This window comes from Theropithecus gelada, chromosome 13, assembly GCF_003255815.1.
Source record: "Theropithecus gelada isolate Dixy chromosome 13, Tgel_1.0, whole genome shotgun sequence".
NCBI classification, from domain to species: domain Eukaryota; kingdom Metazoa; phylum Chordata; class Mammalia; order Primates; family Cercopithecidae; genus Theropithecus; species Theropithecus gelada.
In genome coordinates, this window is record NC_037681.1 from 14,241,874 (window position 1) to 14,264,140 (window position 22,267).

Here is a 22,267-nt window from a genome sequence, read left to right on the forward strand (position 1 = left end):
TCAAGCAAGGAGAAAGAATAATGGGTTCTCCCTGGGACACATATCATGTCAAGGAAGAGCCAACCTTAACCTCCATAGCTGTATTCCTGGCTCTAACCTCCTCATGCAGGGGCCGAAACACTGATTTAATCCATGTGTCCAAGCGTGTCATATTCAAAAGTACTAGCTGGGTGCTAAGTATACATTTCATTTCAGTTTTTCTGAAAAAAAGTTTATTAAAAAAGAAAAAGTATTTATTTCTCAGCAATTATACATTTCTGACTTATTATCTTGTTTTACATTTTGGCCTACACATTACCAGAAAGTAATATCATCTCCTACAATATTCTTGAAATACAGGCCAGAAGGGATATCATCATTTTTAAAAAATAAACATAAAGAACAGTCAAGAAACAGTCCAAAAAGCAAAGTGATGGCAGCATTTTCAGTTACACAAAAATATCCACTCTTCAAATAGATTTGGAAGAATCCGTTCTTAATACGGGAGCAAATTGTTAAAGTTTTGTGTAATTTAAAGTTGGCAAGGAAATATCAACTTTTTTCTTGTCTAAAGGATACCTCTAAAATCTACCCTGTTATCTGCACTGAAGGAGAAAAGCAATGGTATGATTCATCCTAATAACCAACGAAGCAATATCAGTATCCTATCTTTTTAGCTAAATATTCTAAGAATGCAGTCAATTGATTTTCATAAGCCAGTCAAGTACAGCATCTATTGGATGTATTATGCATTGTACCAATTTTTCCTAGAAAATAAGTTTTTTCTGCTTGTGTTTCACTTAAACTTATATTGCTATTCCTTGAGTACCCGATATATTAATTATTCCTTTAGTACCCTGACCACTTGATAAACACCAGAAGACACTGAGACACAGGTAACAAGTTGAGGGAAGACTGATTGGCTTCATAATGTATTCCTGATAATCTTCAAGACTGAAATACATAATCTTACTTAGCATGAGTTTTGTGTGTTTGATTTTTTTTTCTCCATCAAAAATCAATATCTTTTGACATTAGCTAGAATAAAGACCTATAGACCTTAATATAGAGGCTCTATTGATCTTCAGTCAGTCTGCAGAGTAAATACAGATAAAAACAGAGATGAAAACAATGTCTTTAATGTTGTTTTACCTCTAAGAAGATAAGGCAAGAAAATATAATGTTTCGAATACTGACTATTGTCTAAGTTTACAAATCCAATTTGCAAAACATATATATTATCTCAACCCAGGGAATCTGTTTTAAAGTACGTTGCTCATTCCTGCAGGAGCCACAGCTTTCCCTCCCACTTTAGATTTTGAGGATGTTTATATCCAAACCCCCAAATGTGGACCTAGGGGAACATTTTTCATTTTCACAAGGTGGCTTTAATTTGACATCTTAATTATCACAAGCCACTTCAGAAGGACCTCCAACTTCCCTTCAGTCTCTCCTTCCTTATTTTCTTTCTAAACTTCCCCATTCTCAAAGAAATGTTCTTTATAAAGAGCACAGTTATCATCAGAGCGGGGAGAGCATTTCTCTTTCATTCCTCCCATCTTTTCATGACCTATTTTTTTACCTTATCAAAAGGAATAAAACATATGTCACCAAGTCTTCAAATATCCAAGTAGAAAACACTAGTGGTGAGCACCACAGAACAGCAGTGTCTAGTAGGAATCATCGGAGCTGTATGTGTAATCTGCAGTTTCCTAGTATTCACAGCGAAAGACATGAAAAGAAAGTGAACGTAATTTTCGGAACATATTTATGTAACCCAACACGTCTAATACATTGTCATTTCAACATCAAATCAGTATAGAAATTACTAATGGGATATTCTAGAATCCGTTTTTCCTACTCAGTCTTAAAAATCTGCTGTGTATTTATTTATTTATTTATTTATTTATTTATTTTATTTATTTATTGAGATGGAGTCTTGATCTGTTGCCCAGGCTGTAGAGCAGTGGCGCAATCTTGGCTCATTGCAACCTCCACCTTCCAGATTCAAGCGATTCTCCTACCTCATCCTCCCGAGTAGCAGCTGGGATTACAGCCATCCACCACCATGCCCGGCTAATTTTTGTATTTTTAGTAGAGATGGGATTTCGCCATGTTTTCCAGGCTGGTCTCAAACTCCTGACCTTGAGTTATCCACCTGCCCCGGCCTCCTGTAGTGCTGGGATTACAAGCGTGAGCCACCGCACCCAGCCTCTGCTGTGTATTTTAAACTTACCACACAACTCAATTCTACTTTCAAGTGCTCAGAAGCCCCACGAGGCTGGTGGCCACCCTATGGCAGGACCGAGGAAAGAAGTGACAGCTTACTATTTTTATTCCTCCTTCAAAGAACCAAGCAAATGCTGGGGTTCATCTATTGAGTCTACTAAATTAAACAGCTTAAACCATAAACATAAATACAAATAATTTCATGAATTGTTTACATGTCTCCAGGTTAAGGTTTATAATTTCCAATTCCTTTCTGTCTTTACTCGTCTTACACTACAGTTCAGGCAAAGTTATACAATAGAAAATAAAAGATAACCATAAGCTTTTTGTTGCTTTCTTTGTTTTTCCTTTTTCCTGAATATGTCCAAGAAATTAAGGGATATATGCTTTGTTTTTGTATCACTTAATTTCTAGCATCATTTTCCTACCTTTCCTCCTCCCACCCCAGCCTTATTTATGTTTGGGGTGGTCATACCAGATTTTGAAGTGGTCAGTCTTGGCCAGTCAGAGCTATCAGTGAAAGTGTACACTATAATTAAAAGTACAACTATTATTTGTCAAGGCGGTGTAAGGTACAATGACCCAGTGAGAAGAAACAGGGAGCCAGAGATCTAAGGCTCTAGTCTTGATTCCCCGCTTCCTTCTTTGTAAACTCTCTTCCTGCTCTTCTTCACACTTGAGGACATTGAGATGAGGGTCAGTTGGCATCATGTGTTTGAAAGCATGTTATAAACACGATATATCATATAATGTTTTATGAATGTCCTACAATGTCATGTGTTTATTATTTTTAATCTTTGTGAACACAAGTAAACGTGTTGAACCGGTTATTCTGGTATCTAGGGCTATGGTTTAACCCTCTTGGATCTTGAAGAGATGGTCCCCTAAATGCTACAAAGTGTGGGTAAACCAAGAGGAACTAGGATAGGCAAAAAAAAAAAAAAAAAAAAAGGCATGCTTTCGTATTTTTTCTCAAAATGTTAAACAGATGACAATTATCAGCTCCTACAAAGAAAAAGGATGAAGAGAGCATATGATCTTCACACCTTTACCAGTGACTACTTCAGTCCAGCAAGCTGGAGCTACTCCTGGATTTCATTCCTAAACCTATCATTCTGGAAATTCCCGTTACAAATTTACTTATTTACAAATTTGCATGGGGATGTGCTGGGTTGTTTTTTTTGGTGGGGGGAGGGGATGTTGCACATAAACAGGACTGACCTGGTAACTGGGGACGCAGGGTCAGGTCTTATTCTCCACTGAGTCATCTGACAGCCATGTTTTGTCCATCTGGGCCTTGATTTATTTATTCATAAGAATGAAACTAATCACCATATTCTACTTTCTTTGCAATAATGCTACTGGAATAATTAGCAATAAATAGAAAATACTTAGGAAGTACTCTTAAGGAAAGAAATACTAAGGAATTATTAATCCATCACAGCAGAACTAAAAAATATTGGGCACGGCCAGGGGCAGTGGCTCACACCTGTAATCCCAGCACTTGGGGAGGCTGAGGTGGGTGGGTCACGAAATCAGGAGATTGAGACCATCCTGGCTAACATGGTGAAATCCCATCTCTATGAAAGTACAAAAAAAAAAAAAATTAGCTGGGTGTGGTTGCGGGGGCCTGTAGTCCCAGCTACTTGGGAGGCTGAGGTGGGAGAATGGCGTGAACCCAGGAGGCAGAGGTTGCAGTGAGCTGAGATCGTGCCACTGCACTCCAGCCTGGGTGACAGAGCGAGACTCCATTTCAAAAAATAAAATATAAAAAAATGGGCACTTACTCTCCTATCTGAAGGAGGAGTTAGCCATTTTCAAAATTTGCTGCTGTGGAGGCCAAGTACACCCTTCCCTCTTCAGGTCAGTGTGTTTCCAATGTCCCACTTATTAGAGCCCAGGGAACTGTGTAGGGTAGAAGGGGAGGATCAGAAAGGAGTCTGAAATCCAAAAGGGGATAACAAACTTTGGCTTAAGTTGATTTCTATAATGGCTCTGAATTTTAGTGATCAATTTATCCAACCGTTAGCGTCCTTAGGTAAAGAAAGTAAAATGAGGTCAAATACACCATTGTCCATAGGAATCGTCAGTGCTTTGACTCTGAGCATTTTTCTGAATATAAAGTTCAAAACACATGAGTCAAGGCAGGAATTTCTAAAATCAATAACTATTAGTCACCTCTCATGCCCTGCTATAGTGCTTTGATACTCAAAAGTGTCCAGCGCTATTGATATGTGAAGCTTCTGGTTTAAAGGATGATGGAAACTTTCCCTTAACTCTATTTCTGGTGCCGTGGAAACTGAAATATACACGTATGCACACACAGGCATATGCGCACACACACACACATTTCCCTGTTGCCACAATTTATTCCAGGATAGAAATGAGTAGAAGAATGTTAGAAAACAGGGAATTGCATTTACCCTATTAGTGTTTGAGTCTAAAACCCTTCTGAATATACAATAAAACATAAGCGTAAATCATTCCTTAACATTAAATTAGGTTTTGGAGTATTAGGAAGGACCACAAAGGGGAAACCAAATTTAAGACAGCTCAGAAGACATCTCTCCAAATATTTTGTAAGACAGAAGAAGATTTCACCTCATTATTTAATTTACTTGTCAGTAAAAAGCCTATAAAACCACAGTCTTATGATAAAGTTAAATAGCAGGAACAGTAGACAGTAAAAAGCCTATAAAACCACAGTCTTATGATAAAGTTAAATAGCAGGAACAGTAGACTTTCACTATCTTTCCAAAGAAATCAAGATACTGAAATCCTGTCCAGCGCTTTCCTCTAAAAGCTTCCTTGCATTTTTAACCCAAACCAAAATCTTCTGTTACTCAGAAGATTGTTTCTTTTTCATTAGATTCATCTAGTAACTACCTGCTCATTAAGTAAGTGACATCCTTCTAGAACAGGCTGCCCAAGAGTCAACAAAGCTAATGTAGAGGGTTACAGGCTCTGAAAGGCAACATGAAGAGGACAGGAGAAGGAAGGATGGATGGAAGAAGGTGGAGGAGGGAGAGATGGAGGAGAGCAGGCAAAACTCAGGAAAGCCAAGTTTCACAACTGGGTTACAAATCATTACAGAGGCAGTTTAACCTTTCTGCCCACCCAGCAGCTGCCTGTCCTATCTGTCTAGTTTCCTTTCTCAGGAGCTGCCCATTTCTCTTAAGAAAACAAGGGAAAGTCCTGAGCATTCTCCGTATGTCAGGTGCCTTCACTCCCATTAACCTTAAAATTGGTTTATAAATGGTAGAAGAGAGAGTGCAATTAGTACAAAGTATGATAGGAATTTCTAAACTCGGTACAATTTAAGCCCAGAAAAAATGACTAGTTCTGTAAAAGAGGTGTATGTAGATATGCATTTTAATTGCATCATTATGCTGTATCCCGGGACCAAAGTAAATACAGTAATTACACATAAAGTGCACATAATGCACTTTAGAGAGGGGCAGGGCATGCACATCTGTGATCTACAACAGAAGGAAGCAACACACATGGTCAGGTTTTGAATGGCATACTAATTACCCCACATTAGAAAAGAGGGTATCACTTCTGAGAACAAACATACCCCAATGTGAATGTGTACCTGCATTTGTCATGACAGCATAATGGGTGCACATGGTAATTTTGATGCAAACATGCTTATATCACCAGTAATATCTTATTTAAGGACCCATTTATTATTTCGGTATACTTTGAGCAATGACAATATTAGTTTATTTTTTATTTTTTTGAGACCGAGTCTCAATCTGTTGTCTGGGGTGGAGTGCAGTGGTGTGATCGCGGCTCACTGCAATCTCCACCTCCCAGTTCAAGTGATTCTCCTGCTTTAGCCTCCTGAGTGGCTGGGATTACAGACACGCACCACCATGCTGGGCTAATTTTTGTATTTTTTTAGTAGAGACAGGGTTTCGCCATGCTGGTCAGGCTGGTCTCAAACTCCTGACCTCGAGTAATCCACCCACCTCATCCTCCCAAAGTGCTGGGATTACAGGCGTGAGCCACTGCACCTGGCCAATGACAATATTAGTTTAAATGTAATAAAAACATTTCCTCTACACTAAGTTGTCAAGAAAATCTTCAGTTTGAAGTTGGAAACAAAGGCCCACAAACCACAGCAGAGAATTACCTGTGCTACTTATCAGGAGTATGTGGCCCTATTTGTCTCTTACTTCTGAATTCGTAGCATAAGTAAACCTGTGATCCCATCTTCACAAGAGGCCAGTGACTTGATATAGCATAGGTCTTCCAAACCTTCCATCACCAACATCAAGGCTGCACCAGGATTCCCACCCCATCTAATTCTTCAACTTTCCCCCCATATGCTGGATCTTTAAGAACCCCAATTCCTGCCTGCAAACATCTGGAAAACTGACAAATTTACATAGCTCCTTTGTGAGTTCTAGAACTTTTACATATACTCAGACTTGCAATGCAATTCAAGGTTCTCATACCCTGACTCTTGCCAGAACACTGCTGGAAACTAGATACCAAGTCCCTCCTCTACAGTCTTTTTAGAGACCTTGTAACTAGTTGGTCATACGTTTTCAATGACACTGGCCAAAGAACAGTGAGGAAACTGGAAGTCATACAAATGATATGAATAGCAACCAGGAAGACATGGTACATTACTGGGTCAAACTAGATTAATGTGTTGCTTTATTTAGGTTTCTCTATGAAACAGAAAACCACCCAACCTGTAACTCAGGGCTTTCATGACCCCAGGTTCCACTCTCTTCGTGTAGGGGGTCTTTAACTTCCTCTACCACCAATCTCATCTGCTTCTGATACAGACGTGCTGATAAACGGCAAAAGTCAAACTAGTCCCCAGTCAAACGATCATCTTAATCAGACCGGAAGAGAAAATTTCACGACGATCTAGGCTTATGCTTATAGCTGCAAAATTCTAAATATGTATGGCAGGTCCTAGCATTTAGCCTAGTGCATATGGAGCTGTAAATGCATATTTGTAAAAGTAAAAAAAAAAAATGTAAAAGCATTCCATTACTAAGTATTTCTCAATGATCGTATACAGGGTCTTGCCATAATAGAATAGAAGCTTGTTTTTGGAAGCTACAAAAACATCCACAGCCAATGAGCAGCCTCCTTCAAAGTGATGCTCCAAATGCTAAAACAGGATTCAGACTCCATCATTCATCAGCCTACTTGTCTAACTTCTCAAACACTTCCTTCAGAACCAGTTAGTGCCTGAGACACTAACCATACCTTTAGTAAATAAACAGTTCCTGGCTTTAAACATTTCCTGCTTGATAATCCTGCATCTTGGTTTAAACAGCTAAACTGAAATTGCGTGGTCACAACTCTTATTTTGCTTTGAATGACTAAGCTGTTATCCCAAATCAAATCTACCATTCAAAATATTTCTATGACTAAGGTTATGCCAGTGAATATCCATAAGCCATTCCAGAGCTCCAAGAGCAGCTTGGGATGTGACTTTGTTGGAATAAGCTTATAGGTTCCCACGTGGACTACCCTGATTGGGCATCAAACTCATACAATTCTTGGTGCCTGACCAAGATCCACCCCAACAATTTACTGTCATATTTCATGAGACCCAGAAGAATGTTTAAGCAGCTTTCTATCTGAGCAACAAATCATGGTAGCATAAGTTTTGCTGATATATATTTCCATTTCTTTGTAACAAAATGTAAGAAAATCTTTTTTTGTTTTTTTTTTTTTGAGACAGAGTCTCGCTCTGTCGTCCAGGCTGGAGTGCAGTGGCGCAATCTCGGCTCACTGCAAGCTCCGCTTCCCGGGTTCACGCCATTCTCCTGCCTCAGCCTCCCGAGTAGCTGGGACTACAGGTGCCCACCACCACGCCTGACTAACTTTTTGTATTTTTAGTAGAGACAGGGTTTCACCGTGTCAGCCAGGATGGTCTCGATTTCCTGACCTTGTGATCCACCCGCCTCGGCATCCCAAAGTGCTGGGATTACAGGCGTGAGCCACCGCAAAATCTATTTTTAATTGTTCTTAAAAGAATAAGAAAACCTAGTGTTTCATATAACTTATTCAACTTTAATATGTTAGCTGAGAATGCATGCATTCAATGAAATGTCATCATCGAGCACTTTTAACAAAGAATTACTTACGCCATGATGCCCGAGAGGTGAAACATTTCGGCTGTGATGTAGGACAAATAACTGTACAGGAAAACGAAGAGTGGCTCGATCACTCGGATATTATGGGTGAATCGAGTAGTAAATGCCGCTATAAAGCCCAGGAAGATGCCAATCAGCACCCCACCGATTCCCACAACAAAGAAGTTCGCGATTCCTGCAAACACATCAATGGTCTCAATGGTTTTCATCTGGCAAAACGATTTGAACAAGTTGTACAGGACCTGCAGGAAAAAGAAAACACCTTGTCAAGACCCTTTCCAATGTCCCCATTATCACTCTGGGCACAAACGCATCTACCTGGCCTTCTAATAAGGACATTTCTTCTGTGTACCCAAGTAGGAAAGTGACAATCCTTGTGTATTCGTTTGTCTCATATTTTAATACCGTAGCTTTAAACTAACCAAAAAAACCTTTCAATAAAAGTGAGTTGTCAGGGAATTTATTTCTACAAGTAAGGGAGAGGCAATTTCAAAGTCACTGCATAACTTATTCCAAAAACATTATTTTTTCCAGATATCATCTGAAAGATTATTTTAAAATATTTGTTTGCCATCCAGCACACCCAGCTCATGTTACCATTGCTTGGTAAGTAACATGACAGCAAGAAAGCTTATCGGTGCTGCTGTGAACACATTTACCTTATAAGGTCCTATTGTGGAACCACATGACAGAAGGGACTCACGCATCAGGACAGGTACCCAGGATGAGTCAGTCATCCTCCCAGGTCACCAGCTCCTCACTCCACACTCCACCTCCTCTCCCCACCCACAAATACATGTCTGGTGTAACTGAGACACACCCAAAGGAATTTTCTTCAAGCAAAGAGGCAGCAAACTCGTGTGTGTGTGTGTGTGCGTGCGCGCATCTGCCTAGGTTTTCTTATTCCTTAAGAATAATTTAAAATGGATTTATCTTAATTTTGTTACAAAGAAATGGAAATGCACATCAGCAAACCTTCATGCTATAATGAGACTGCTCTGTTGTTTTTTTTTTTTTTTTTTTTTTTTTTGAGTCTCACTCTGTCACTCAGGCTGGAGTGCAGTGGTGTGATCTTGATGTCAGCTCACTGCAACCTCTGCCTCCTGGGTTCAAGCCATTCTCCTGCCTCAGCCTCCAAAGTAGCTGAGATTACAGGCAGACACCACCACCCCCGGCTAATTTTTGTATTTTTAGTAGAGATGGGAGTCTCACCATGTTGGCCAGGCTGGTCTCAAACTCCTGACCTCAAGAGATCCACCTGCCTTGGCCTCCCAAAGTGCCAGGATTACAGGTGTGAGCCACCACGCCCAGCCTGTTGTTTCGTTCTTTACATAGTCTTGGTTTAGTGAAGCCTTCAAAAGTGCCAGGCACTTCATGTCTGCTGGACCATATGCTTTCAACTTGTGCCTGGGGCCACTGACCGAACTGAAATGGAAAGTCATGGCTGCAGACCCACCACTTTCTTTTCACAAAATAAGCGAGTCAAACACCAGCCAACCAAGTGGCCTGCTTCTTTTTCACTGTGATATTTACAACTCTGGGAGCACCTGTAATCTCCAGGAAAACCGACTGATAAGGACGTTAGGGAGAAAGGCCATGCTACACCCTCATTTGGAGTCTGAGAAACTCAAAACTGGTCCCATTTGTTCAAGGTCAAATGACACAAACTGTCAGAGGCAATATTAGCATCCAAGCCTCCTGATCTCCTGATTAAGTGGTTCAAGGTTCAATCATGGGAGAATGAAGTCACACTGCCTGGTAAGCAGTGTGCGGCCTGGCCAATGCCATCTCACTGTCTCTGCTTCACTTTATGGTCATCGCCTACCACAATATGGGTTTAATACGTTATTCTTTCCTCCTTTCTACTTGATTATACGCTCCTTGTGATCGGTCAACACCTTATTACAATTTACATCTTCTATGTTGCCTAGTAGATGACAATAAACGTCTGTTGGCTTTGAAAAATAGTGGATTATTCCCTAGGAAACAGTGAACTTTTCCTTTTCCCTAATTGTTGGTGTAACACTCGAGATCATTTGCTATCCTCCCCACCAAGAAATGACTTCAGAGAAGAACAAAAGGGACTCATTCTCCTGAAAACTTAAATATTTCAAAGACATCATTGTTTGTCAGACAGAGAAGAAAATGGCTCCACGTAGCACCCACTTCCGCTTTGAACCTGCTGTCAGCATCGGTTTTCATCAGCATCAACACGCCACAGTTACTTCCTGAGACAGGATCACAGATGTGCTATATATACCCCTTGCCTCCAAACAGCCAAAGGCAAAAGGGACGATCACCGGCGTCCCAGAGGAGAGGCGGGTTTCCCAGCCATCTGCTTCTGCAGGGACAGCCTCTCTTCAGGGCCACTCGGGCACCACATTCTATCTCCAGCCTCCAGCCTGCACCTGGGAGGCTCATCTCTTCTTTGCTCTAATCCCACTGCAGCCACTACAAGACCTACTTCCTTGGGACGGGCGCGGTGGCTCAAGCCTGTAATCCCAGCACTTTGGGAGGCCGAGACGGGCGGATCACGAGGTCAGGAGATCGAGACCATCCTGGCTAACACGGTGAAACCCCGTCTCTACTAAAAAATACAAAAAAACTAGCCGGGCGAGGTGGCGGGCGCCTGTAGTCCCAGCTACTCGGGAGGCTGAGGCAGGAGAATGGCGTGAACCCAGGAGGCGGAGCTTGCAGCGAGCTGAGATCCGGTCACTGCACTCCAGCCTGGGCGATAGAGCGAGACTCCGTCTCAAAAAAAAAAAAAAGACCTACTTCCTTCAAAGGCTGCCATTCCATTTTCACATCAGGAAGGCCTCATAGTCTCAAAACACCTGGTACACTTTTTTTTTTAACTGCTTTCTAACGCACGTCAGATTGGAAAGGATTTCATCACTGTTCCATAAAACACACCGTATTTATTAACTCCTGCTCCTGGTTTTCTTTCTTTGTCCTTTCTCTTGCCAGCAACCCACCCCTAAACCTTTACCTATCTTCCAAAGCACAGCTGAACCTACTGTTGCCCCCAGGAGCCCTCCTGGGCCCCTCCAGCCTTTGCAAATACCCGGCCCTCTGACCTCCTGCACCACGGATGATCTCCCAGAACATTCAGCATCTTGTGCTGTCAGTGCTGAGTTTTGAGTGAGTGCCTCATGTCCCCAACAAAACTAGAAATTCCTTTAGCACAGAGCTGAGTCTTCTCCTTTTCCTCCCTCTCATCTCTACACCCCAGTCCATCCAGTGCACTGAAGAGTTCTCTGAGGGAAGTCCAGGTACTCCTTCCACAGATTAACGGGCATCTGCAACTGGGTCACACATTCCTAATCCTTACAAACCTATTTTGCTGGCAACTTAATGCATCAAATCTATCAAAGGTACAGCCTGTCTTAAATCCCCGCTTAGACTCCGCAAAGAATTAAGATGGGTCACAGGCACCGTACTCTCGGCACATTGGGCCAAAGCTCCATTTTTGATCCTTCTCCTGCCTGAGATGCCACTGCAGTGTCAGAGCTAATGTCTCAGGTAGAAGCGTTACCTTAACAACCAGAAAGCTTTCCACAACCTCCCACCTGTTTTACACTGAACCTGATACCTCGTTAGTGATCAGCACGAGATAAAATTCTTCTGGTTACAACTGGCCGAAACCACATACTTAGTTCATTCCAGTTAAATCCTTCAATTGTATTACAAGGGAATCTATGCCGAAAAGTGTTTTAGAATTTTAATTTATATAGGTATATGTATTATGTGTATGTATTATGCATGTGGGCTGCAAATGTCTCTAGTGAGTCGGTGCAAAGTTGATCTCCCCTTGACACTTGTATTCTTAGATTAAAATGTCAGTGATGCCTGTGTACTAAATTCTGTCATGGGCTAATTTGACAGCTTTGAAACTATACTGCTTATGATTTTTTTTTAATTGCAAACATATATATATTAAAATGAGGAGTTATGAACTTTGAACTTTGATTTTAAAAGCATATTAATTCTGTGAAATCACATAAAGCAAGGGTGCAAATTATGCAAGTACAGTTGTCTATCAGAATGGCTCTGTTCCAGAAAAAAAGAATGTTCAGGTAATTTCTTCCTGCATGAAACATACAGGATAATGATTTTGCATACGACATTTTAGATCTATTATGCTGTTTGCAAAATCAAAATTAACATCCAAGTGGTCACTGCTTACCCTCCATCTTCCTAAGGTTACTTTCCACTCCACAGCACACAGTGACTGGGCCTCTGGGGCCCATTACTGGCTTCTCTCTACAGAACCAGCTCTCCTTAACCAAGCCTGGTTATGAGCAGGTGGAGGAAACTCTTTAAGTCTTCTTGCAAAATTTATTAGAATATTCAGTGGCTGCATTAACATGTTCTAGAAATAACCTGAAAAATCTTTGCCTAATAAGGGAAATTTTGGGAAGTTTTCATACAACATTTATTCTAAGGGATAGCAGAAAAGTCTATTTAAAAATCACACCTTTATTTTTTTCAATTGTCATGTCTCTAGTTCTACTACTTCTAATCTACTACAGTCCTGTACAATAGCATGAAGGGTTTGATCTGCAATTTATACGATCCATTTCTCTTGCTTTGAGACATTTTCATGCTAAGTTTTCTTTGCTTCAGCTTTTCTAGCTCAATGTTGAATTTATCATAATTTGGGAAAGGAGTTAATGGCACTAACCTACCATGTTACCCATCCTCTAGGTTATATACTGTGTCAGTGAATTTTCTCTGATTAACCCTGATTCTTCTATCTGCAACTCCCAGTGACTCATCGTTTTTGCCGTAGGCATCATGGTCCATATTTTTAATACCTTTCCAAAGTCCATGAGTTCCTTAAACTAACCCCTCTTCTTCTATCTGCAACTCCTAGTGACTCATAGTTTTTGCCGTATGCATCATGGTCCGTATTTTTAATAACTTTCCAAAGTCTGTGAGTTCCTTAAACCTCTCCTAGAGATAAGACTGAATGAATGAATCAGAGAATCTTCCACAAAACATCTCCACCTCTATTCTTTGAAGGTACCTGACTAGGAGATAAAATTAAAATTTTTGACACCATTGTTCTAATTATTCTTAACACGTGCTCAATTCAGTACTCAGCCAATTCAGTGAGAGAAACGTCTAGTAGTTTATTATTTGGCAAACCTGTGGGCATGCCCTGATATCTTGTGGGTTTGACTTTGAGGGTCAATGAACTCTCAGCCAGGGCAAGTAAGTTACCAAAGGAAGCTCTTAAATATGAAACCATGACAGTGGTTCTGACTGAAAGGCTCTGGCCATTCCTTGATAAGAGCTTCCACCTCAAAGCACCAGTCAGGACCTTGCTCTGTCTGTGCCCTCCTCCTGAGTGGAGTGACAAGCTCTCACTTGGCCGCCTGCCTTCCCTGGGTCAGCCCTCCCTTTCTTTCCGTAAAACCACAGTTGTGCCTCCGTGCCTCCTGGGAGGAAGCACAGGGGGTGCGTCTGGATGGCCTGCTACTTTTGCATACTCTACACAGTGACTTAGCCAGACCCTATCCTGAGATCTGATTCGGGACGAACTCAAAAAACGGACCGCCGAGATGTCTGAATAACATTTTGATAGAGGTGGGAAAGCAGTGTGGAGGCCTGGCGTGTCATTCTGAAACTAATTTAACTCTTACTGAGCTGCCCTAGAAGGACTGCGACAGGCGCTCTTATTTCTTTGTAAAGTTCCCTTTGCACTAAATAGACTCACTCCAGGAATTCCCATTCAAATGTCCGCAGTCTCCCTCAACAGGGTAAAATTTACCTATGGAGCTAAGTCAGAATGGAAAACTTCATGCCTTCTGCCTCTGGAAATTAGAATGAGTTATAAAATGTCTCTACGATTATGGCAGTTTCCCAGTTAAAATTTAATATCGGTAAGTTAATGACTACTCAGTTAACGAATAATGGAATATATGAAGTGGATTTTGTTACTTAAGTGAGGTAACTCAGCAGTCTTAAAATATCTATACTACAAATTGTGATCAATAAATTATCTTCTATGTAATAATGTTCACATGAAGTTAATGGATGTCCTTAGAGATTTTATTGTATTCATTCTGAGGATTTCCTTTTGCAGTAGAATACAGGCTAACAGAGAATACATTGGTTTCTATGTAGACTTTTATTGTATTATTATTATTATTATTATTATTATTATTATTATTATTGAGATGGAGTCTCACTCTGTTACCCAGGCTGGAATGTAGTGGTGTAATCTCGGCTCACTGCAACCTCTGCCTGCCTGGCCCAAGCGATCCTCTCACTTCAGCCTCCCAAATAGCTGGGATAACAGGAGCTCACCACCAAGCCCAGCTAATTTTTTTTTTTTTTTTTTTTTTTTTTTTTTTTTGTATTTTTAGTAGAGACAGGGTTTCACCATGTTGGCCAGGCTTGTCTCGAACTCCTGACTTTCAAGTGATCCGCCTGCCTCGGCCTCCCAAAGTGCTGGGATTATAGGCATGAGCCTCTGCACCCACCCTACTATGTAGACTTTTAAATGAGTCAGGAATGACATTTTAATGATAAGAGCAGATGGAGAGGGAATTAAAAATTAAGTCCTTTAAACACAATCTTTTTCTGCCTCAATTTTCATATCTGAATAATGGGAGGAATGCCTGTTTCATAATTTGTCATACAGACCTGAGCACAAAGGGAGCATTCACGAGTTAGTGGCTATCATTACTGTCACCTTTCCTACTACCGAGCTGTGGCTAACAGAAAACAGCATCATCAGTGCTCCCTAACTGAGTCATCAATCGAGCATCACCTGAGTGTCTTTAACTGGTGGACGCTGAGCTCTTTGCAGGTCTGTGGGTAAAAGGAGGGGCTTTCTCATCCCTTCTCTCAACCGTTGCCTGTGTTCAAAAGGCAGGGTAGAAGTAAATTCTGCTAACTTTAAGATCATAACAGCCCCTGACTCTAATTCTATGTAATCCAAGACAGAATTACAAATAATTTGTGCCTTCTGAATAAATACTCATTTATGAGAAGGTGATGAAGGCCAGAAATGTGCTGGTTGAAGAGTAACAGAAAGTGAGCAGTGAGCGTGTGACAAAAACTTTCCGTAAAATCATGAACATGATAACTAAAGCATCCCGAGATGGAGAATGGTATTAACATTTCACCTGTATTATATACATTGGATACTGACAGCATTACTTCTCACAAGAACGCTGGGATCTGAAGTCTTTTAAATTATGATCGAAGACCATCATTTTTGAAAATGCCAAATTGATAAATCATCAGAGTTGCAAAGGCCAAAATCATATGTTCCTCTGGCATGAACGGGGCCTTTTCAGCACAGACCAGCTACATATTTTGCAGGGCCCCATGCAAAATGAAAATGAGGAGACAGTTTTATGATAATAAATAAATTATAAATAATGAGTTTAAAAGTATTAAGAATTATAAGACAGTGACGTCAGAGCATGAAACCAAGTGAAGGGCCCTGGGCAACTGCTCATGAAACCACCCTGTATGCAGGGTCCCGCCCCTGCCAGTTGAGGGACAGAGAGCCACTGCAGGTGGCTGGGCAGCCCCCACCTGTTGGAGTCATGCAGTGTGAATGTGACTCACCACTGTTACTGCATCATTCAGCAGGGACTCTCCAAAGACCAGAATGTAGAGTTGCTCATTGACGTGAATGTTCTCAAAGACAGCAAGCACAGCCACAGGATCCACAGCTGAGATTAAGCTGCCAAAGAGCAGGTTCTGGAGCAAAGTGATGTCGCTGAGGCCAAATGCTTCGATCTGGCAGATACCAAACAAAGACACACCAATGCCAATGGAATTCCAAAGGGTCCCTACCACAGCATACAAGAAAATGGCGCCAATGTTCTCAAAGAATGGGCGAGTGGGCATGAAATAGCCGGCATCCAGCACGATGGGTGGGAGGAGGTACAAGAAAAACACATCAGTCTTCATTGCAGGGGGCGACTTCTCATCAACACCAAAAATAATCCCGCCTAGTAGAAGTCCAACCATTATAAGAAGGCAGCTCTCAGGCACTATTGTGGGCAACTTGTGATACAGATGGAAGCCTGGTAAGGAAAACATAAAGACACAAAACTTGGGTTATGGAGGAATTTTGGAGATAGGAAATTGGTTCCCTTTGATAGAACCAGTGGGTCCTATTTCACCATCTCCCAAGTCAGTATCATGGTCTTTACACTGGCTTCCCAGATTACAGTGCAAACCAAAGGTTTCCCTTAAAACTATTCATGAAGCACATGTAGACAAAAACTTAATGTTACATTAAAATTGGAATGCTATAGATACACATTATCTACACTGTACAGTTTTCATTTTTCTAAACTCCTATTAAGTTTTTCTTCAATAGTGTGACTGTGGAAATGGAGTAACACATTTTTACTTTTTTTTTTTTTGAGATGGAGTCTTCCTCTGTCACCCAGGCTGGAGTGCAGTGGCACAATCTCGGCTTACTGCAACCTCTGCCTCCCGGGTTCAAGCAATTCTCCCTGTCTCAGCCTCCCGAGTAGCTGGGATTACAGGCACGCACCAGCATGCCTGGCTAATTTTTGTATTTTTAGTAGAGACAGGGTTTTGCCATGTTGGCCAGGCTGCTCTCAAACTCCTGACCTCAGGTGATCCGCCCGCCTCAGCCTCTCAAAGTTCTGGGATTACAGGCATGAGTAACTGCGCCCGATGCAATTTTATATTTGAAACAATTCAGTGATTTCTAAAACATTTTCAGATGTAACATCTCACTTCATCCTCATAAAAACCCTAATGAGTAGGCAAGGCAGTTATTTTCATGCTTTGTAAAAATTTAAGTGGGAATTGAAGCTGAAAGAGATCCAGGGTCTTACTACCAAGGTAGTCGGGTCACAGCCCATTTTTACATTACTACTCTCATCTGTAGCATTCAGAAACATTGGCAATGTATTCATTTTCAATGTCTGATTCTTGCATTTGGAACACTGAATAGGTTTAATATTTGAGACGTTTGCTCCTTCAGAGACAACCCAATGAATTTGTCAGGATGCCTCAAGTAACTACTCTATGAGGGATATACACGTGCCATGATCTCTAATCTCAAAGAGTTCCCAATACAGCTCCCAACATATATTTATGACTTACTCTAAAACAAGGCAAAGTGCGGTCAAGCCCCAGCCAAGTGCTATGGGAACAGGGGAACAGGAAGTCTGCTTAGGAAGACCCAGAGTAGGACAATATCTGGGCAGGGCTGAAAAGACAGGCATTAAACAGAACCATGAAGGGGCTTCTCTAGTACATGGAAAAATGGTGGGAAATATCCACCTCTTAACTCATGGTAGAGCCCATTGTGGCTTTAAAACAGAGAACGTGTTAGGAGGAGGCCTGTAGGGAAAGAGGAGAGAGATGTGGGTTGGGCCAGCACATGGAGAACACGTGGAAAGTGACTTAACACACGAAGGTCACTGGACGGAGCTTAAGTTTGGAGAGCACTTACTTGCAGGACAATAGCAGTCATCCTGCAGGCATTCAATACATTTTAGAACTAAAGCAGAATATGAGAATGCTATGCTTTGGTGGTCCCCCCTCTAAAACTCAGGTGTTGCCAACGTGATAGCCTTAAGAGGTGGAGCCTTTAAGGTGTGATTAGGCCATGAGGGCTCTTTCCTCATTCGTGGGATGAAGGTCCTTACACAGAGGCTTCTCACAGCGTTGCTGGTTGGTTAGCTTGCTCTTCTGCCCTCATATGCCCTCTGTCTTCTGCCATGTGAGGCTGAAACAGGAAGGCACTCACCAGACACCAAATGCCAGTGCCCTGAGCTTAGACTGCCCAGCCTCTGGAACTGTGAAAACATCAATCTTCTTTATAAATTATCCAACTGTGGTCTTCTGTTTTCTAGCAACAGGAACAGAGTAGGACAGAAATTTATCTGAATTATGGAAAGATAATACAGCCATGTATCACATTCAGTGTTTCAGTGAACAGTGGACCACATATAGGATGGTGGTTCCATAAAATTATCATGGAGCTGAAAAATTCCTGTTGCCTGGTAACACCTTTATGATCCTGACCCTGTGTAGACATAGGCTGATGTGTATGTGTATGTCTTGTTTTTAACAAAAAAGTTTAAATATCAACACACTATTTTTTAACATACAAAGCTTATAGAATAAGGATATAGGCCAGGCACGGTGACTTATGCCTGTAATCCCAGCACTTTGGGAGGCCGAGGTGGGTGGATCATCTGAGGTCAGGAGTTCAAGACCAGCTTGGCCAACATGATGAAACCCTGTCTCTAGTAAAAATACAAAAATTAGCCAGGTGTGGTGGCGGGTGCCTGTAATACCAGCTACTTGGGAGGCTGAAGCAGAAGAATTGCTTGAATTCAGGAGATAGAAGTTGCACTCAAAAAAAAAAAAAAAAAAAGAAGGGTATAATGAAAGAAAAGACTTTTGTGCTACTGTACAATGTGTATTTCAAGCTAAGAGTGATTACAAAAAATTTTTTAAAAATAAGTTTAGCATAGACTACAGTGTCTATGAAGTCTACAGTAGTGTACAGTAATGTCCTACGCCTTCACATTCACTCACCACTCACTCACTGACTCACCCAGAGCAACCTCCAGTCCTGCAAACTCCATTTACAGTAAGTGCGTTATACAGGTGGACCACTTTTTATCCTTTATACTACATTTTTTACAATGCCTTTTCTATGTCTAGATATGTTTAAATACGTCAATACTTCTTGTTGTGTTACAAATGCCTACAGTATTCAGTACAGAAACATGCTGCACAGGTTTGTAGATGAGGAGCAATAGGCTGGTAGACGACATTATATAGCCTAGGTGTGTGGTAAGCTGTACCACCTAGGTTTGTGTAAGCACACCCTATGATGTTCAAACAATGACAAAATCGCCTAAGGATGCATTTCGCAGAACGTATCCCCTTTGTTAAGTGATAAATGACTATTAAAGTGATAGAATAAGTCTTTAGGTGCTTATAGTCACAGAACTTTTAGTAAGTAAATCCTTAAGAGCTTACAAAGAGGACTAAAACTATAACATTAAACATTTTGTGAGCCAAATCAATATAGCTGTAAAAATTTGAAAAGGTTTAAAAAACTGTGAAATAATACAGTGATCATCTGTATGTTGAGCGTTCAAATCTAGCTTTATGTTAATATTTATACTACAGAAGGCTCCAATAATTTGTGGGGACTAAATGTATTCAATGGGTGCAGCTGCTCTTTACCTGTGATCTCTGGCAAGCTCACTGACCTCACTGATAAATGAGGAAATAAAAACATTCCCTGAAAACCATGCCTCTGTTCCCCCAAGCTGACTCCTGCTTCTATGTGCACCTGCTACTGTGTGAGAAGAGTCAGCCAACAGCAGCATCCCCAGTCCCCTAATATCCAAATGAAATCACCTCCTTTCCTTAATGCAGTACAACCCGGAGGTTTCTGCCATGGGCCTGCAGCATGCCATCGGAGAACTGCCCCCTGACTTGAAACCCAGCCCTCCCGCTCTCTGCCTGTGATTGTGGAAAGGTTCCTAACATGCGCAGGCCCCACCTACTCATCTGTGAAACAGACACAAATGCACCTGCTGGGTAAAGAACCGTACCTATAACCAGGCAGTCAACTGCACAGTACTTAACCACTGTGCCTCTAACATCACAAATGCCTCCAAATTTTAGTTGCCTTCCCCTCCTATATGTAAGAAGGCAAGAGAAAACAGTTTTAAAGAAATGCACAGAAGCCATAGGATCCACGGACACCAACAGGAAAATGGATGAGGACTGGTTTTGGAGGCTCCCATTTCCTCTTTCACCTTTTTCTTTCCTTTTACTGACCCAACAGCCTCAGAGACCCATGCTTTCACAGGGGGTGCTGCTCCTCTTGCTGTATCAAAAGGATATTCTCATTCCTAAGGTTGGAGAATAGAAAGCCAGGGAAAAGAGGAAGGAACAGGCACTGCTGAAATGCACCACAGAGGCCAGCGCGCCTGCCATGCTCAGGCAATGAGACTGATCCTGACCAGAAACTCGGGCAAGTGGAAACAACCGAGAAGCAGCAAATAAAACACGGCAAAATAAATGCAGGATGCAGTTAGAATGAAGACCCTCCCGGACAGCGGCCAAAGGCGGCATGAAGGAAGCGAGGCAGAGGAAAATCCAGGAGTAACAAAATCAGAGAGGAACAGCAAGAAACCCAGGGACACTTGTTGAAAAAAATCAGATGGTTTCATGTTTTAAAATCTGCACTCCTTTAATGAGTACTTGGGTCATTCAGAACTGACCTGAATGACCCCTTCTTAAAGTAGGACAGCAGTTACTGAGTTTGCCAAATTGTTTCTTTGGCAAGAAGAGATTAAATGAAGGGCGGTCACACAAGATCTTAGTTCAGTGCTTTTTGGTGAACATAAGCAGAGAAACTGTGTTGCGTAACATGCTGTCTGTATGTTGAGCATTCAAATCTAGCTTTGTCTTAATATTTATACTACAGAAAGCTCCAATAATTTGTGGGGACTAAATGTATTCAGTGGGTGCAGCTGCTCTTTACCTGTGACCTCTGGCAAGCCCACTGACCTCACGAGGTACTTGGGCTGCAGGTGTCTGTGCTTTTATGAACTACCAAAGTAAAAACTCATCAGCTAAGTAATTAGTGACAACAAACAAAAGAACGCTTCTTAGATTTCATTTTTCACGGAATAAATCAAAAATTACAAATGTGCGTGCATTTATGGCTTTTCCTCCCTCAAGTGTTTCTTGAAGAGGAAATGAATAGAGAAAATTTGCTTTCTTGGAATCATCAAGGTGCTGGGATGTAGCAATGTGTTAAACAAAACCTCTTCACTGGAGAGCTGCAGGCTAGTGTGGGAAACAGAAAATAAGTCAGTCAGCCAATAAAGACACAGTAGCAGGCAGTGATGAGCAGTGCAGACAAAAGCAGAGCGCCGTGAGAGAATCCTTTGGATTGATGAGAGAATCCTCTTGATGGATATTTTGTATCAGTGTGCCGAGGGAAGCCTCATTGGTGAGTGACACCTGAAGGAAGCCCTGAATGAAGTGCAGGTGTGAAACATAGTGGAAGAACTTTCCAGAGCAGGGAAGAAAAGAACAAGGGGACAAGCCCTGAGTTGGGAGCACCTTGAGCCAAGAGGCCACTCTGGCTGGAGCTTGAAGAATGAAGGAGAACAAGGTAAGAAATGAGGACAGAGGGACAGAAAAATGCTGGAGCCTGCATAGCCTGTGGCCCTGGGACAGACGCTGGATATTTCCTGAGAGGCTTTTGAGCAGAGGAATGTCATGACCACGTCCCCACTGTTGAAAAACACTGCTGCTGTTGAAAAACAGAAGCAGGCAGGCCAGTGAGGAGTCCTTTTCAGCAAACCAGGAGAGGGCTGAGAGTGGCTTCCAACCATCAAAGTGGTGGTGAGTATGACAGGAGGGGGATGGGGGGTGTATTGTAACAGGTGCTCCAACAGAGTGTGCTGCTGGCCTGGATGAAGGATGTGAGACAGATGATCAGGGATGAATCCATAGTTTGGGGTTCAAACAAATGTGTAGAATGGGACTATTTACTGAGATGGAAAGCAATAGGAAGGCAGATAATTTTAGGAGAGAAACTCAAGATGGTAAACACCAATCAGAAATCCTTTAAAAATACCTTGGAGCTTAACAAATTGATAGCATGATTTAGCCAGAAGAAATGGCAGACAGTTTCTAGGGAGCAGTAGAGAAGAGCCATCAACTTCTCAGTACGATGCCACACTCCCCCACACCACTGCTAAACACATCACCATATGTTCTTATTAACCCCATGATGGACGTCGGGGATGAAATAGTAAATCCACACAATGATGTACAGAGGTACACGAATGTCTTACAAAGTAAGAAGCTGTACAACAACAAAGAAAGAAAGCATAATTTAACCAGTGTTATAGGAACAGGCAGAT

General features: G+C 41.6%; 1 protein-coding gene across 1 annotated transcript in view; it reads right to left on the reverse strand.

The window, feature by feature from the left end:
• Nucleotides 1–22,267, reverse strand: part of SLC9A2 (solute carrier family 9 member A2) — a 90,873-nt gene that overhangs the window by 39,209 nt on the left and 29,397 nt on the right. The window contains exons 2-3 of the mRNA XM_025354481.1: nt 15,930–16,393; nt 8,331–8,581 (exon numbers count right to left, since the gene is read on the reverse strand). Coding sequence (XP_025210266.1) covers nt 8,331–8,581; nt 15,930–16,393 — 715 coding nt within the window. The remainder of the gene's footprint in view (nt 1–8,330; nt 8,582–15,929; nt 16,394–22,267) is intronic.